Source organism: Panicum virgatum, chromosome 1N (assembly GCF_016808335.1).
Source record: "Panicum virgatum strain AP13 chromosome 1N, P.virgatum_v5, whole genome shotgun sequence".
Classification (NCBI taxonomy): Eukaryota; Viridiplantae; Streptophyta; class Magnoliopsida; order Poales; family Poaceae; genus Panicum; species Panicum virgatum.
Window position 1 is genome coordinate 52,050,234 of NC_053145.1, and position 16,656 is coordinate 52,066,889.

General features: G+C 45.0%; 2 protein-coding genes and 1 long non-coding RNA gene across 6 annotated transcripts; 2 read left to right on the plus strand and 1 right to left on the minus strand.

The window, feature by feature from the left end:
- Window positions 1–925: 925 nt before the first annotated feature.
- Window positions 926–2,783, plus strand: LOC120656547. Of its 3 annotated transcripts, none has more exons than XR_005667945.1 (3): window positions 926–1,330; window positions 1,527–2,280; window positions 2,440–2,783. It is a non-coding gene; the product is annotated as an uncharacterized LOC120656547 (long non-coding RNA). The 3 variants fall into 3 exon arrangements; XR_005667946.1 differs by having other exon boundaries at window positions 926–1,097; window positions 1,188–2,280; XR_005667944.1 differs by having other exon boundaries at window positions 926–2,280.
- Window positions 2,784–5,203: 2,420 nt separating this feature from the next.
- LOC120656550 (trafficking protein particle complex subunit 6b-like) lies at window positions 5,204–11,767 on the plus strand. 2 transcript variants are annotated; one of them, XM_039934670.1, is made up of 6 exons: window positions 5,222–5,607; window positions 5,696–5,920; window positions 8,130–8,247; window positions 8,328–8,556; window positions 8,647–8,760; window positions 11,392–11,767. In XM_039934670.1, exons 2-5 carry the CDS (start codon window positions 5,769–5,771, stop codon window positions 8,736–8,738), a joined length of 591 nt encoding a protein of 196 aa, XP_039790604.1. In that variant the 5' UTR covers window positions 5,222–5,607; window positions 5,696–5,768; the 3' UTR covers window positions 8,739–8,760; window positions 11,392–11,767. The 2 variants fall into 2 exon arrangements, with proteins under 2 accessions (XP_039790605.1, XP_039790604.1); XM_039934671.1 differs by lacking the exon at window positions 8,647–8,760 and having other exon boundaries at window positions 5,204–5,607.
- A 1,003-nt stretch (window positions 11,768–12,770) lies between these two features.
- Window positions 12,771–14,331, minus strand: LOC120656549 (surfeit locus protein 6-like). The gene has a single exon (XM_039934669.1). It carries the CDS (start codon window positions 14,273–14,275, stop codon window positions 13,094–13,096), a length of 1,182 nt encoding a protein of 393 aa, XP_039790603.1. The 5' UTR covers window positions 14,276–14,331; the 3' UTR covers window positions 12,771–13,093.
- Window positions 14,332–16,656: the final 2,325 nt, after the last annotated feature.

A 16,656-nucleotide genomic window follows, 5' to 3' on the forward strand; every position in this document is an offset into this window, starting at 1 on the left:
TTGCGGGGACTCTCGACCATGGTCTCCACTACCCAAGGTGCCCTGGAGCGGCACACTTCGTCGGGTACAGCGACAGCGACCACGCCGGTGACATCGACACCAGCAAGAGCACGAGCGGGATCCTCTTCTTCCTCGGCAAGTGCCTCGTTAGCTGGCAGTCGGTCAAGCAGCAGGTGGTGGCCTTGTCCAGCTGCGAGGCCGAGTACATAGCGGCCTCCACCGCGTCGACTCAGGCGCTCTGGCTCGCTCGACTGCTTGGTGATCTACTCGGTAGACATACTGGAGCAGTGGAGCTCAGGGTGGACAGCAAGTCCGCTCTAGCCTTGGCGAAGAACCCCGTTTTCCACGAACGGAGCAAGCACATCCGGGTGAGGTATCACTTCATCCGAGGCTGCTTGGAGGAAGGAAGCATCAAGGCGAGCTACATCAACACCAAGGATCAGCTTGCGGACCTGCTCACCAAGCCCCTTGGGAGGATCAAGTTCCTTGAGCTCTGCTCCAGGACCGGGATGGTTCAATCTTCCCACAAGACGACGCACAAGACTTAGGGGGAGAATGATGGATAAGTTTGTGTACTTGGTCTTTGTGGGTGTACTTGGTCTTTGTGGGGCTGCACAAGAGGAGATGCTCTTGCTACAGCACGTTGTGCTTTGCTGCCCCTAGAGGACAGCAAGGACAACATCTTGACTACCTTTCAGTTGGCATCTAGGACAGACAGCAGTTAGGACTAGCAGTTAACATCTTGGACTAGTGTCCTTAGCATCTAGCTTGGCTGCCTTGCAGCCCCTTGTATAAATGTATCCCCAGCCCCCTTGGGATGGCATGGCATTGTGAGTGTGAATGAAGAAAAACCAGAAAACTTCCCCAGCTCGAGTGTCATCCTCTAAGCTCAATGAGAGTTAGAATTGAGCTTCTAACACTCTGATTGTGATGCTCTCATGTGTAGGATTTCGTGATGCCTTGGCATCGGTGGTCATATGTTTCCAATTATGTTACGATACATATACATCCTAACATTTTCTGCATTGATACGTATACAAATACAAGCAGAGCAGCAGATCAGAACAGGCAAAGTGGACTTATGTTCTTGTTCCTCGGTAAGTTGTATATTTCTGGTGTATTTTGTTTACTTTACTTCACCATATTGGTTCACACGTATTTAGGCGGTTCTGTAATTCTGTTTGCAGGCTATATGTTTTGATTTGTCAGCTGTTCTCTTTTAAAAATACCATTGGTGCTTGATTACCTTGTAGTGCATGCATCTTCTAATAATCTCTAAATTAGCCTTTCCAAAAAATCATGGAGGCGAAATGATTTTGCTACTTGCAGGGTTAGCTATTAAACTTTCCATCTGAATTTTGTTTAGCCATGCTTTCATGGCTTTATCTAATCTAACAAATGTATATGTGTGGTGATTTCTTTAAAAGAGGCTATTGATGTGCTGCCTATTTTTTTAAAAAAACATTATTTCTATCAAAATACACATCTAGAGATTGTTTTTAAGGAGAATTCCATGTTTCTTGCAGGTTAAATCTGATTTATGCGGCCAGCTGAAATAGTAGTATAATCAGCTTCAAAAGTAGTAGTAGTAGTCGTCGTCACCGCCATCGTGGCTATTCTTGCTGTTTAGCAAATTTCAGTAGCCGCTAGAAACTACTGAAAGCATGCGGCTGGGCTGTTTGGTTCGCTGGGCTGGACGTAGCTGGGGCTGGGGCTGGCGCTGGGCTTGCTGGAAAGCATGCGGCTGCGGCTGGCCCCAGCATCTCCAGCCTAGCATGTCCAGCCTAGCCGAACGGCGCCTATATTTTCTGGAACAAAAAAGGGGACAAATACCTTCATCAAACATGTTGGTGTAGAGTTCTTTACTTATATTTTCAGAAAAAAGAAATGTTATAGTCCAAAATACGTTTTCCCTAATCAGGTGATTATCAAAAGAGATTAAGTAGCACGGGTTACTTAATTTGAAGAATATCCAGGCGAGTAGCTACCATAGTACTTCGAGAAGATGAGAATGAAATCAGCTGAGAACACTGCAGAGTGCTGCACATGGAGAGTGGTTGACGCATTTTGGAGGGGATGCTGTTCCAATTCCCAATGTGAAATTTCAAACAATAAGCACTTGAATCCTTATGCAGTTTACATCTGCTCTTCGATTGAAGAAGTTGGGTGATACAGAGATCCAATTCGTAGCATAAAGAACTGCATAAGAATCTTCATGATAAAAGCTTTTATGTTTGGTGATTTGGATTCAGAAGCATACATAATGTTGCAACATTTAAGGTATGTTGCATAGCTATATAGTTCACATCTTTCTTGTGTCACGTATGATCTACTGAGTGCAACTATTTGCCATAGTTTCAGAATCTACATGGTACATTATTGTCCTAGCTTTACCACTTTCTGTACATTGCATAGATAACTTGGCCATATTCTTTGCAGGCAGATATATCTGCATTCACCACCACCATTGCCTAGACTGGAAGGAGGCACACCGAAACCACATGACCAGCGATCAAGTTGAATGTGGCGACCACCATGATCTTGCGCATCCTAAGGCATCTGTCCTTTCTATGTTTCCACATTAGAAGTTGGTGCATGGAAATGGTTTCAGCTTTTGTAACTTAATCGAATAGTCTATAATTTTTAATATTTCAGGATCGTAGTATTGTATATATGCCTGATTGGGTTCATTTGTGTCCGCTTCGCGTCTCCTTTAGCAGTGGTTGTAATTGACCATGGTGCTTAACTTATTTTCAATCATTTTCAGAGTTTATTATATATGCTATACATTGTTGTATCGACAAAATTATGTTTTGCCCGTAGCAACGCACGGGTACGTACCTAGTTGTAAGTGGATTTTTGATCTATACATTCTTGTACTGCACAAATACTGGGAGTATGTTTTGAGATAATTGTAACAAGCTATTTTTGGCTGGTATGTAAATTCCCCACGGGGGCCGACGGGGTTCGGGGAATCTGCGGGGACGGGGCTGATATTTTCCCCGATTTAGCTTTCAGGGCCGGGGCGAGGATCATAGCTCGGGGATCGGGGCGGGGACGGGGAGCACGCCCCCGGCCCCGCCCCGCCCCGTTGCCATCCTGAAACGCCAGGGTGTTTTGTGCAAAACTTACGGCTTGTAGACGGCTCGCAACGCCCCCGTTGTACATGCCCTCAGTGTCACCAACGAACATCTAGCTCCGGCATCCTAATGGGTTCAGGCTTCAGAGAAGAAACGTCGAGGTTTGGAGGAACTCATCGCAGTAGTGCAATAACTCGTGTTCCATGGCAAATGAACGTCAGAGTAATCTAGTGTACTCTCTGTAATCTGGCATTTAAATTTGTAAAACTCTCTATTGTAAGTTAAATTTAAAAATCTCCGTATGCTTGTATTATATGTGCTCGTCTTTATGCGAGATTTCCAGTGTATGTTTTGATCCATAATCACCGTGGTTTATCGGAATTTACCCAATAAACTATCAGATTACACCGTTTTAAATGCATTGTAACTTAATTAATTATTAAGATGATAGTTAGCGCACAGACGGTTTAATTTGAGCAGTTCTACCACATGAAACTACCGTTTCAAAAGGTATTTGCTCACACAAAGCAAAAAAAAAAGGAAGCCCAGTAATCCAATGAAATTATGTTGGGGCAGAAAGACTATCAGTTCTTTTTAGGGTCCATTTTGTCTACATGTTTCAGTGGGAGAGGAAGAGAAAACATGCTTAATAATCTTCAAGGAAATAACCGTTCAGTTTTCCTATATGAAACACGAAAATTTATCTCGGTCCCAGTATAATATAAATGATCTAAAATGTTTCCTTTTTCATGAGGAAAAGTAAATCGTTCCTGGTAAAAATTTCAATGGATTTATAGCATTCCCAATCCCAACATGCTCCTATATATTAATATATGTAATTTTCTTCTGCACGTCTGCACCTCCCACCGGAGATGCTGCTTCTTCATTCTGTAGTGAGGCTACGGGGTGCCATCTGGGGATGAGAACATGATCAGACGGTCGTTATTCACGGTAAGTAGGCTCCTCGGCTCAGATCAACAGAAGCAAAGCATAAATTGAGAATTACACAACATCAAAGAGGCATCCCAGAGGAAGGCATACAATTTTGATTCCCACAACGTATGCAGAACATTTGCCACTACGACATTATTTCCTATAACATGAAAGGGGACAATAGAACAAAAAGAAACAAAAAAAACAAAGAAAGAGTGCCTTGAATGGCACTTCATTTATTGTTTCCATGATTTCACACTGATCGGATGGTCAAGCACGTAAGAGCAAGTATAATAAAATCAGTCAGAAGACTAAAACATATGCCACATCATCAAAATTCTAGGGGTGTGTTTAGATGTCCCAAACCCTCCCAAAATCCAAACTTTCCATCACATCTCCATCACATCGAAACATTAAATATAGCAAATGATCCATGCATGGAGTACTAAATGTAGGTAAATAAAAAAACTAATTGCATAGTTTTGATGTACGTTACGAGACGAATTTTTTGAGCCTAGTTAGATCATGATAGGGCAATATTTACCACAAACAAACGAAAAATACTACAGTGCGCTACAGTGTCCGATGTGGCTTTTTCTCCCACCTTTCCAGGGATCTAAACACAGCCTAGGTGGAGAAGTGAGAAGAGAGGAGAGAGAAGGGAACGGACGACTCGCATCGCGACTCGCGAGCAGGGTTCACCTAACCGACCGGAGACCGGTAACCGCTGCCCTCCGGTACCGGTATACCGGTCCGGTTTGGCCGGTTACCGGTCGGAACCGGTGAAATTCAAATTTGAATTCAAATGGCGCAGTTCAACCGGTTCGTACCGGTTTACCAGCCGGTTTGACCGGTAACCGGCCGGTTTGACTGATAACCGGTCAAATTCAAAAAAAAAATTATTTTTGGTTTAAATTCAAATGCCCGCAAAGTATACTAAATAAATGTTTGTATAACATATTTTAGTCTAAATGAACTCTTTAACCCTCTTTTGTACTACTTTTACATTATATTTGTATACTTTTGTATGCACGTTTTTTTTGTTTAACTTCAAATCCCCGCAAACTATACTAAATGAACGAATTTTTGAGAAAATTTGACACCATTAGATTCGTCGCACCTTGAAGTATTTTTAGAAATTTTTCATTTTTTTGAATTTAAATTTAAATTTTGACCGGTTACCGACGGTTAGGTAAACCCTTCTCGCGAGTCGCCGGGCTGATGCAAGGGCAACGAGGCGAAAACGCCCGCTCCCAGCCCGACGCGAGCGATAACAGCGAGGGTTTCTTCCTTGTCCGGATCCTATGTGCCTTCCCTCCTCTTGACTTCACATCGCTCGCCCTCTCCCATCAAATCGAGCCTTCCTGTGCGCAAAATCGAGTTCCTCTATCGAAGATTAACCACCCCCCCCCCCCCCAAATCGAGTTCCTGCGAGGTCGCTGGCGCCGTGGGTTCCTGCCGCCTACGAGGTGCTGCTGATTGTCCTGCCTCTTCCCTCCGCTACCTGGGCCGCACCTGCACTAGCCTCCACACCGCACGCATACGGCACCGCGATTCGGGAGCCGGTGCTACAGCCAGACGCCCAGACGCCGTGGTATGCTCCCTCCGCTCCTCTACTCCCTCGGTTGGAATGGCTTGATTGGGTTAAAGATTCGACGCTGAATATTGGATGCTCCCTCCAGATCTCCCCTTCTTCCTCTCCTGTCCTGCGCTGCGCAATCGGGAGGCCACCGACGAGGAAGCAGGGCAACGAAGATGGTCCGGGAGGTTGCGGAGAGCTGCGTCGATGGGGTGGTCATGGAGATGGTAGCGGCGTACTGCGGTCGCTTCTACGCCGTCAAGCCCGAGCTCGCTGCCCGCCGCATCGAGGCCATTGGTTTCCAGGTCGGCCACCAGCTCTCCGAGAGGTACGACCAAAACCCTCGCTTCTTCTTCTGCCTCATTCGTGGCTCGGGTTCCCAGATCTAAGCCTTAATCCACGATCCATCTCATGTGGTTCTTGTTGATACGGGTAAACCTCGAAACACTTCTCCTAGTTGAGATCTAGTGAGTACTGGGCTCACAGATTTGGTAGCAACATTTTGCCCGAACCTCATGTTACAGCCTTTTTAGTTTGGGAACCTTCGATTAATGGAATTTCTCCAAATCTCCATTGCATTTTGATCGGATCAGTCGACCTCATTCGAGTGGGACGCTTGCTCTGGGTTAAGGTGTTTGCAATGGTAGCCATATTTCGGGAAAACACTTAAAAGGCACATTTGTTGCTCCCCAGGGACCTAGTCATCTATAAATTGTAGCGAAACCGTGGTTCTAACCCTCTAGATTAATCAGGGAACATGTATAATCAGTGATGTGGATGATAACAATCTTCTCAAACAGTTATGTTACTGAACCACTGCAGAACTTAAGCTAAAAGAATTCATTCCGTGGATGCTAGTGCTATCGATATACCTAAAGGTTATGAATATATGCAATTTGACACATTTGATCGTGCAGCTGGGCCACCTTTTCCCTTTTCGAAAACTGATGCAGCTGGGCCATCTTTTCCCTTTTCGAAAACTGAGCTAACTCATATTTGGAGGCCAAATTAGGTGGGTTTCATACTCGGTGTGTATCAGACTTAAGATAGTTTTGCCTCTGGGTGCCATATGTCTAAGATAAAATCTTTAAATTCTTGCATGGTACACAGTGTAACTAGAATTAATCCTAGATGTTTTTTTTTGTCTTTCTGTCAGAATCAGAATGAATGGCATAGTAGAACTTGAGCGACATCATGTGAGCCAACATAAGCTTAATGTGTGCCTGTTTTTCCTCCAAGCTCGAAAAAATGCTCAAACTTGGCTCACATACAAATCTTGACACAAACAAAAAAGTTAATCTAGCTTGAGTACCTTACAGGCCTTATGCCTTTTCTTCTACTTCAACCCAGTAGTGTACATGATCAATTGATTTGGCAAATGTACAGCATTGACATGAATGCACTATCCATTATTGTCAATGCCATCGAACAGGTCATGCAATTTCTGTATTCATGGAGTAAGTCTTATGAGCCTTCAGCTCGGTCAAACAGGACACCTAACATTTTGTTAGTTGAAAATTAAGGCAATTTTGAGCCGTTTGGATTGCAGCTTATCCTTTGAAGCAAGATCATAACGTTCATAAGGCCTAGCTGTAGGCTGTAGCCTGTAGGGAACTAGTGAACAAACTAAGTACTCCCCTTTCTGGTTCTAGAAATTAAATTTTACTATAAAGCTTTTGGCATGACGTTGTGATTGTTGAGGTACTTAAGTTTTCCAGAATGGAGCAGAGGCTGACTATGAGAGTTTATGAGAACCATCGTTATTTCATAGACACCTTCTCTAGAGCACAGTTCTTTGAACTGGCATGACTGAGAATATAACATATTTTTCCCTGAAGCCACTGATGACCATAGCTAATAAAAAGGGCGTACTCAGTGCTGAAAGCTTTGACACAAGATGGCATTTGGGGAAGGGAATTCTAGACAGCCTTTCCCTTGCAAAATGCTAATAGTCAATAGGACCTCCAGGTCATAAGTGGAGAGTCTCTACCACTGCACCAGATCCGCCTTCACAGCCATAGCTAATAAGTCCATGCAAACTGCATATGTAGTCCTTTCTGGATTATGCATGATATGATACACTGGATTGCTGAGCTGCATCTTATCTTCTTGTATCATTCAATGAAGTTTTTCTCAGTCAAGTAAATAAATAGAACATTGCCTTCACTAAATGACTTTTTTGCATGGTAAAACTCTCAATTTTGCGCTATCAAGTATTTTATGAATTGTTCCAACCACCAAAAACTTTTATTGCATTGCTTTTCAATTTCTGAAATTTCTTTTATCTGATTTTTCGATGCCCTTTACTATATTATTATTTCTGATTTTCATATATTATTTTGTTTCATAATATGTTATATTCCTGATTCCCTTTTTATAGGTTATTTTCATCATATATGATCCATTTTGATATAACTTTGTGTTTACATGTCCTGCATATGTGTTTCAGTTTTCTCAATTTCATTATCTTTTAGCTGGTGAATTGTTCCAAAGCGTTTACTGCTGCAGCCTTGACTAAAACTTCTATTCATATTCAGATATACCATGGAGCGCCCTCGATTTAGTGATCACCTTGAAGCAATCAAATTTATCTGCAAAGATTTTTGGTCAGAGCTGTTCAAGAAGCAGATTGATAATCTGAAAACAAATCACAGGGTAATGCAAAGAATACCTCATGCCTGATTTTTTTCCTTCTTATTAGTAAACTCAGATTTCTTGGACTACTGTGTATGCAGGGTACCTTTGTCCTTCAAGATAACCGTTTCCGGTGGCTTACTCGTGTTTCTCTAGATCCATCTGCAGAGAGCACAGATGCAACTGACAATGACTCTGCACCATTGGGTGATACTGCAGCCCAAACAACAAGCATGCTTCTGTATTTCCCATGCGGGTTAATAAGAGGTGCCTTGACCAACTTAGGAATTTCATGCTCCGTCTCTGCAGATATGTCAAACCTTCCAGCATGTAAGTTGAGCCATGCTTTTTTATGACCTTGTGAGATGTGGTTCGTGTTTAATTTTTTTTATAAGGCTCCATACTTTGGTTATCTGTTAGATGGTGTTGTTAATTTGCACTGCACATCTTACATCAACCAAGTTAAAGAAGAACTAAGTATGGTGCTTATTGTTCAGCTTCAGGATTTATAGTGTTTGGTTTGATCATTTGAAGGTACCATGCTTTATTGTTTTAATACTTTACTTTTAGAAATGGTGATGTGGAATCGACAGCAAGTGTACTTATATGTAGTGGAATCTAAGTTCTAAGTAGATTCAATATTAAAATAATAGATTGATTGTGATTTATGGATTAGCTTTTTATAACCATACAATCAAAACTAGATCAATTGTGATCTATGATATGCTTTTGTGACCATAAGATGTGGTTTTATCACCTTATTAAATATTAACTCATTGGAATCTCTGCTATTGGTATTTATAGATAAGTTTGTTTTGTATTACAGATGAATACTACTTTCCCATTCAGTTTTAGTGGGGAAAATCTTTAAATGGATAAATTGTCTGGATTGAGTTAAAAGGAAAATTTCACCCTTTTGCACACTTTCAAAGTAGTGGCCTCCAAACCTCCTAGAAAGACATAGTTGTGACCTAATTTATCATAGGAAGAGCTTATTAGGCCTGCACTGTCTAGTTTAAGAAAGGCAAAATAGCCACTTTGATCCTTCAACTTTGCTCCAAGGGTCAAGTTGGTCCCTCAATTTTCAAAAAGACCAATTTGGTCCCTCAACTTTTATTTTTAGGCCAAACTTGTCCCTATATTGATGTGATGCTCCATAATACCATGAGATAGATATGAAAAGTCGTTTTTACCCTAAGCTCCTTCTCATACTCAATTTCCATTATTGTATAGTTGTAGTTAATCAATAATAGGTCACAATAGATCTATTATTCTGTCGGCTGATTTGATGTTCTCGTATTTGTTGAGATGCCCTTTCGTATTTAATTTAGTCTAGATCTTATAAGAATATCCACATGTTGATTAACTTGTTGCACCACTGCTAAACATGGAAATTGTGAAGGAGAGGAAATAGCCGAGGGTAACGATGACTTTTTAGCATTAGTCTCATGGTATTATGGAGCATTACATCATTATAGGGACAAATTTGACCTAAAAACAAAAGTTGAGGGATAAATTGTCTTTTTAAAAGTTGAGGGACCAAATTGACCCTTGGAGCAAAGTTGAAGGACCAAAGTGCCTATTTTGCCTTTAAGAAAGCAACTCATAATCTATTTCATGCAGCATGGAAAATTACAAAACATTTATTTGTTCAGTTATACTGGTAGATACACCCCCATATCATATTTTCAAGGGTTAATTGAATCTGTGCCATTACAATTTTTCAAGTTCTGAGTTCTGCCATTACAATTCGTCTATTTCGAAACATGCCATTACAATTTTCCCTCTACCCGACTCATGCCATTTTCTACACTTCCGGCAACATTGGACCCACTTGCGGATTGTAATATACATATAAAGCTATCGTATGGCTCAATGCTCCTCAGATAAGATCGGAGCTGGGCGCACAGAGTCGTCGTCCTCCCTTCTCCCAGTCGGCTTACACCGGCCGGCCCCATCCGCTCGCGTGCGCCGTCGCCGCCGCCTCCAAGCTTGGAGTAACCCGCTGGCCCCGCCGTCGGGGCTCGTCTGGCGGTGCTCCCCAGCCACGCAGCACTGACGCGAGGCGCAAGGAGTGCGTCCTGCACCACGCCCCTGCTCCAGGTCCGTTAGCAGCCACACCGCCGGGCTCACTCTTCAAGCCACCTTCCCAGCCTCCGCAGCCGATTTCTCTGCACATGGCGAGCATCTCCCTTCCCCTCCATGGCTGAGCATCTCCTTCCACTTCATGGATGCTGGCACATCTCTCAGATCAGCCCCTAAGGACCGCCGTGCGGCCATCCAAGACAGACCGCGGCAACGCCGGACGGGCGGGGCCGGACCGGTGCGCTGCACGCGCGGCCGGCAGGGCGGCAAAGCCGGAGCGTAGCTGCTCGCGGATGCGCAGGGTCAGAGCGCCGCATGCGCAGCCGGCTGGCCGGTCGAGCTGGATATGGCAGCCGAATTGGTCCAGCCGCCATTGGAGCCTCCGCGAGCTTCACCCCCAACACTGATGAGCACCTTCGACCGACCCTTGTTGCCTTTCGACCCCCAAAACGGATCCCCATGAGCTTCTCGACCCGCCCAACCCTATTACCCTCTCTATTGCTCACCACGCCGCCGAGAACGAGGCGCCGCCGCGCCGGCCGGGCCGCCGTTGAGGCGCACTCGTCGCGGGCCGCCCCCGCGTGGCCCTGCGCCGCGCCTTCGCGTGCCGCGGTCTCCCCATGGAGCGCAGGACGCGTATCAGCCCGGCCACGCGCCGGCAGGGGGGCCCTGTGCCGGTGCCAATGCTGCGGCGGCTCGCGCGAGCCGTTGACGGCGAGGATCTCGCAACGCGAGCGGACGAGGCCGGCCGGCCGGGTGTAAGCCGACTGCCATAAGAGAGGACGGCTCTGTGCGCCCGGCTCGATCTTATCCAAGGAGCCATGGGCATATTGAGCCATACGACATCTAAATACGTATACTACGGTCTGCAAGTGGGCCCAATGTCGTCGGAAGTGTAGAAAATGGCATGAACTAAGTAGAGGGGAAATTGTAATGGCATGTTTCAAAATAGACGAATTGTAATTGCAGAACTCAGAACTTGAAAAATTGTAATGGCACGGATCCAATTAACCCTATTTTCAATGGCTATTGCATGATTTTTTATGTGGACTCACCATTATCTAAATTATCTGCTGACAGGTTCCTTTGTGGTGCGCATAAAGACATGAACTGTGAGAAATAATTCAAGTACAATGTTGAAGTGCGGGCTTATGGTTAAGTCATTCGGCATCTACCGGTTTTCAGTGTCGACTGAATTTTCCTTCTTCCCTTCGTAACCTTACTCCAGAGATCGGGTGTAACTCTTATGTGAATTTTTTCATCTATCGAAGTGGAGCACTTTCGTGTTCCTTTTGTATAGATCATATTTGGATGTAGTCAATCGTAGGTAGGCACGGTAATGGATTATGGCTGTCTCTTTACAATTCAACTTTGCTCTTATATATTTTTAGTTTCAAATTATATAAAGATTAGAGTCTGGCCCTTATATTGCTTGGCCAGCTGCCCTATGCTTTTACACCGGAATGTGGCTGACGAAAGAAAAGACTGTTCATATCATGAAAGAAAATGATTGCAGTGGAAAGGAAGAGCAACACAACCCAGAATTATTTGCAGTAACAATGTTGTGCAGTTCTATGAGTCTTGGGATTTAGGAAGGTGACATGTCTAGCCTAGAGGAAGCCACATGTTGATCAGATCACCTTGATTGAAAGTTCTATAGGATACATATGCTCTTTCACATATATGATATATCTCGGTTGTTCAAATAGCAGTTCAATAAAAAAGACTTTGAATTAATTGCAAATCAACCTTAAAATGTTCACTGCCTATTCATAAAAGCATGTGAAACCAGAACAAGGTTTTACACCGGATTATGTTGATTCAGACCTTGAGAAAGGAAGTGGATTCAGACCTTGAGAAAAGGGAGAACCATTTGGAAGCTAACAGCAAAAATGAAAAATAACCAAGTGAACAGTTCAAAATCTAACATCCATAAAAAATGGATATCATCTAGAGACATCCAAGGATTGAAAAATCTAAGGCAATTGTTTCAGAGTTAAGACTACTGAATTCACTATGGCATCATGAATGATCGAAGTTCTAGGCTTCTGGTTTTGTCAATTGTGATTAAAACCTACATCCAGATCATCTTCTAAATAACTCATCATCATAATATGGAACCTTCATGTTTACATAATAGCAACAATGGTCAAAGACATGAAAGAAAATTTCAGCAAACAGAGCAGCAGGAGCTTGCAACATCAGCTTGATTAGTATACAGAACTTTCAGGAAGATAGATTACAAATGCAGTGTGATACAATAAAAATGGCAATTAAGAAAGGTATGTTGTGTGATTTACACTCTAGTGAATCAATAAATAATTGACAAACAAAGCATTCAACGAAAGTTCACAGAACACAAGAGACCATAAGTATCAGGATTCCAGCATATGCATGTAAGATGACAAGTTTGCTATTGCAGTTCTGATTCACTCTGGTCCCCAATCAAAAAACTTTCAGAAGCACGACTATCTATCACTCCAATGATACAAAGAACGAAACAGGCATCCACAGAAGCACAATTCAGCATTGCCAGTTGATCAATGTGCTGGAAAGAACTAGCAAGGCATGACTTGGTAAAAGAGAACGCAGCTATGTAAGTACTCCAAACTCTTCTGTAGAGCTGCTAAATATTGAAAGTTCATGCAATAGCTAAGGCATTTTAGCAGCCATGAATTGGTAGCCTATTACAAGCACCAACTACCCATATCAGCAAATGAAACTCTGAAAGAAAAGTAGAAAACATGGTAAACTACTTCCTGGACAGCCTTGGACATAGATGTTACTCGTTGACATAACCATCCTTGCGTCCCTCAAATCCAGGGCGCATAAGCTTTTTCTCACGCTTCTCAATCTTGCGCATCTTCTTCTGGTTTGCCCGCTCCCGGATGTTCTCTGTCCTTTTCTTCTGCTTCTCCTTCCTCTGCTTGTCCACAGTCTTCTGCCTCTCCTTCCACTGAGCAGCATGCTTCTGCTGCCGCTTTTCCTCCTTCTTCAAGCTCTCCTTAATCAACTTGGGGTCATCATGCACCTTCTCCCCAGCAGCCCGTCTTCTTGCTGTATCCCACGCGATCTTGTTCGCCTTCTCAGGATCCTGCTTCGCCTCCTGCAACCGCTTAGCCCGCTGCAGCTCCTTCTTCTTGTTCTTAATCCTTCTCTTCTTCCTGCGCCTCGCCTCCTTTGGGTCAACAACAACGTTTGCATACATGATATCTGGCTTCTCCTCAGCCTTCTTGGCCTTTTTCCCATCCTTGCCCTCTGCATCCTCGGTGCCATCCTCACGCTTCCTCTTCTTGCCCTCGCCCTTTCCCCTCTTCTCATTCTTCCCCTTTGCCTTCTTGCCCTTCTCCTTCTTGGGCTTATTCAAGAACTCAGGCCTGGTGCACCGGTTGCCACGAAGCTCCGCCATGCGGCGGTGAAGCCGTTCCCGCAGCTCCTCGTAGGTCACCGACCGATCCTCGGACACCACTGCCGCCGGAGCAATAGGTATCTCATCCTTCTCACCCCCGTCTTCATCCTCCTCTATCTCATCGTCGTCTCCATCCTCGGAGCTTGCCTCATCCCCAGGTTCCGCGCTCTCCTCTCCTGAGTTCTCCTCATCGTCGTCATCTTCTTCCTCCACCTCCTGGTCGGCGGCAGACTTCTTGAGGAGGTCGAGGGTGGAGGCCGGCGGCGCGGAGGGGTCGAGGCGCGCGCGGCGGGCGGCCTTGACATTGGCGCGGGACTGGGCCTTCATGGCCGCCTTGGCGGCCTTAGAGAGGCCTTGGTACCAGGGGCGGTCCTCGTCGCCGGACGGGAGGTAGAAGCGCGGTGGGATGAGCTGCACGAGGGCGTCGAAGAAGAGAGCGTGCCCGTGGACACCACCGCAGTCGGCTTCGATCAGGAGGTCGGAGGGCATGGTTGCCGCGAGGGCTTCGTCGTCAACCGCCGCGGCGGCGGCGGCGGCGGAGGGTTTCCTGCCCATTGCGGCGAGGGTTTGGAGGAGGGTTTCGGCAAGGGTTGGGAGGAATTGGAGTCCGCGTGAGCGAATGGTTTTTGTATGAGTATTGGGTTTTCTTGGGCCAAGTTAGATGCTCCTGCTACTGTGTGGGCTTCTGGGCTTCTCGTTTAACAACTGGGTGAAGTCAATAGCCCACTAAGAATATGGCCCAATTATGCCTGCCCAGGCAACAATCCTATTTAGTCAGAAGATTTTTGCTTCTAGTTCTAGTCGTTGCACATAGATTCCTCCTCTCACGAAAGAAGGGCAACGGAGTTCAAAACAAAAACTGTGCAACGTTTCAAAATTGTTAAAAATCCGGTTGGTTTATTGAGTATGTTCAGCTGGAAACTATTCTCCGCTGACTTAGAAGTTTGAATTTGTTAGATATCTAGGCAATTTTCGGTACATTTTAATTTCAAATATTAATATCAATTTCATGATATAGATGAGTGATAATGTGTGTACAAGATATGTGCATGTGTTCATGTTATTCTCACTAATAAGCATGAACAAAGAATTAAACCAGAGTAGGTTTAGTAAGTACCCCAAGGCGGGACCAGTGCCGGAGGCACCGGTTGCGCCGTTACCAGCTGGAATAGACATGCTATTCGACTGGTCTTGCTCGAAGTAGCCAAACTATGTCGATGCAGGAAGATGTTCGCAGTGCAATCCCACGAACGGTTACGCCGGGAAGTAGACGAAGTAGTCGTTCGCACGAGCGGTTACGCCGGGAAGTAGACGAAGGAGTCGTTCAGGGAGCGAGCAGTCGCGTCAAGACGCTTCCCAAAAACCTAATTGCCCGCGTCCCGTGCAGGACCTTCAGCGAGCAGAGGTTCCGGAGGCCCTGCTCTCGCTAGACCTGTGCGCGCAGTGCTAGCGGTGGGGAAGGCAGAAAGCAGCTGAGGGAGAAGGGAGAGGTCTCCTGAAGAGGAGTACCTGGATGAGTGCTTGAGATGAGTGAGGATGAGAGGAGAGAGTGCTGGTTTATATAGGCACGATATGCCTCAGGTTCAACGAACCTGGACATCATGAATGGCTTTGATGAGCGGCAGTTAATGTGCCTCAGGTTCAACGAACCTGGACGTCGTAAAGAGCCTTCAATGTCCGGTCATTAGTGACGACATTAACCCTCTGTTTTAATACTCTTTACTGCAAAACATCCTTCTCATCTCAGCACATCACATCGCACTGCACCGCACCGCACCGCACCGCACCGGCACCTGCACGTGCGGTGCGCGTGGCCGCGCACGCGCACCGCACCGCCCGTCCGGCCGGCCGCACCGCGCCTCGCCTCGGCCACGGCCACGGCCACGGCCCGGCCCGGCCCGGCGAGGCGAGCGAGCGCGCGCGTGTGGTTCACCGTCCTCCTCTTACCGGCTTCACAAGTGGTGTACACAAAGTCCACCTTTTAAGTCGGTTGAGATCCTCCTCAATTCCCGGTACGGAATTAAGCATTGATTCCCTAGCATTAATAGTGGGCTTTAAATTCTTTTAATGCTTTAGAAGTAATGGGCCAAGCCCATTACTCCAACAATCCCCACCAAGAAATTCAAGCCACACTAGAAATACCCTCATTCCCTCATTGATATACCAGTATTCGACAGAGACTGTTAAGTTGAACTTCCATCTAGGACAAAGGCTACACTTATTCACAACTGTGCAATGGACTATGCCTTGAATTGCCAGTTTTGTGCAAACAAGTTTGACCAGAGCCCTACACTGGTACTAGGCTGCAAAAACATCCCCGCGGTTTGGAGCTTATAAGTCATACTCCAGGCCCTTCATGAGTTTCTAGAGAATACCCAATTCTCATAGACCATGACCAGTGGTCAAACTCATATAGGTGTGTTCCTTTCAGATGTTCTGTAGGACAACATCTTTGTTTCAAGAAAACAACTCATTTGTTTAAAAGAAACCACCTGGCACACATTAAGGTATAGACCAACCTGCCATACAGATTAGAAGAGAAATGCACCTTATACACGGAATTAGCCCTTTTCACAAAGGTTCTCTTCTCACAGTCAGACTTTAGTTTGTTTCACCATCCTAATTCACGGGATCTCCGATCACATAGGATATGTTTCCACTATAGAATGACTCACGTGGGTCTCAAGCCCAATTCCATAGATGCATTGTCTATCACATTTCGTGAAAGATCCTTTGTAAACTGATCTGCCAGATTTTTAGCCGTCTGAACATAGTCCAGGGCTATAACTCCGGAGTTTCTCAATTTTCTGACAGATTTCAACCGCATTTTCACATGTCTAGATGACTTCATGTTATCCTTTGAACTATTCACCTTGACAATTACCGTTTGATTGTCACAGTTCATTAGGATTGCCGGTAACGGTTTTTCAACTATC

What these genes read in the sequence shown, in the direction of transcription:
- LOC120656550 (XM_039934670.1), top strand. Translation starts at nt 5,769, where the DNA reads ATGGTCCGGGAGGTTGCGGAGAGCTGCGTCGATGGGGTGGTCATGGAG. An exon ending in ATCTGAAAACAAATCACAGG is followed by an intron (nt 8,248 to 8,327) that starts GTAATGCAAAGA and finishes CTGTGTATGCAG; the next exon opens with GGTACCTTTGTCCTTCAAGA. An exon ending in TATGTCAAACCTTCCAGCAT is followed by an intron (nt 8,557 to 8,646) that starts GTAAGTTGAGCC and finishes GTTATCTGTTAG; the next exon opens with ATGGTGTTGTTAATTTGCAC.
- LOC120656549 (XM_039934669.1), bottom strand. Translation starts at nt 14,275, where the DNA reads ATGGGCAGGAAACCCTCCGCCGCCGCCGCCGCCGCGGCGGTTGACGAC.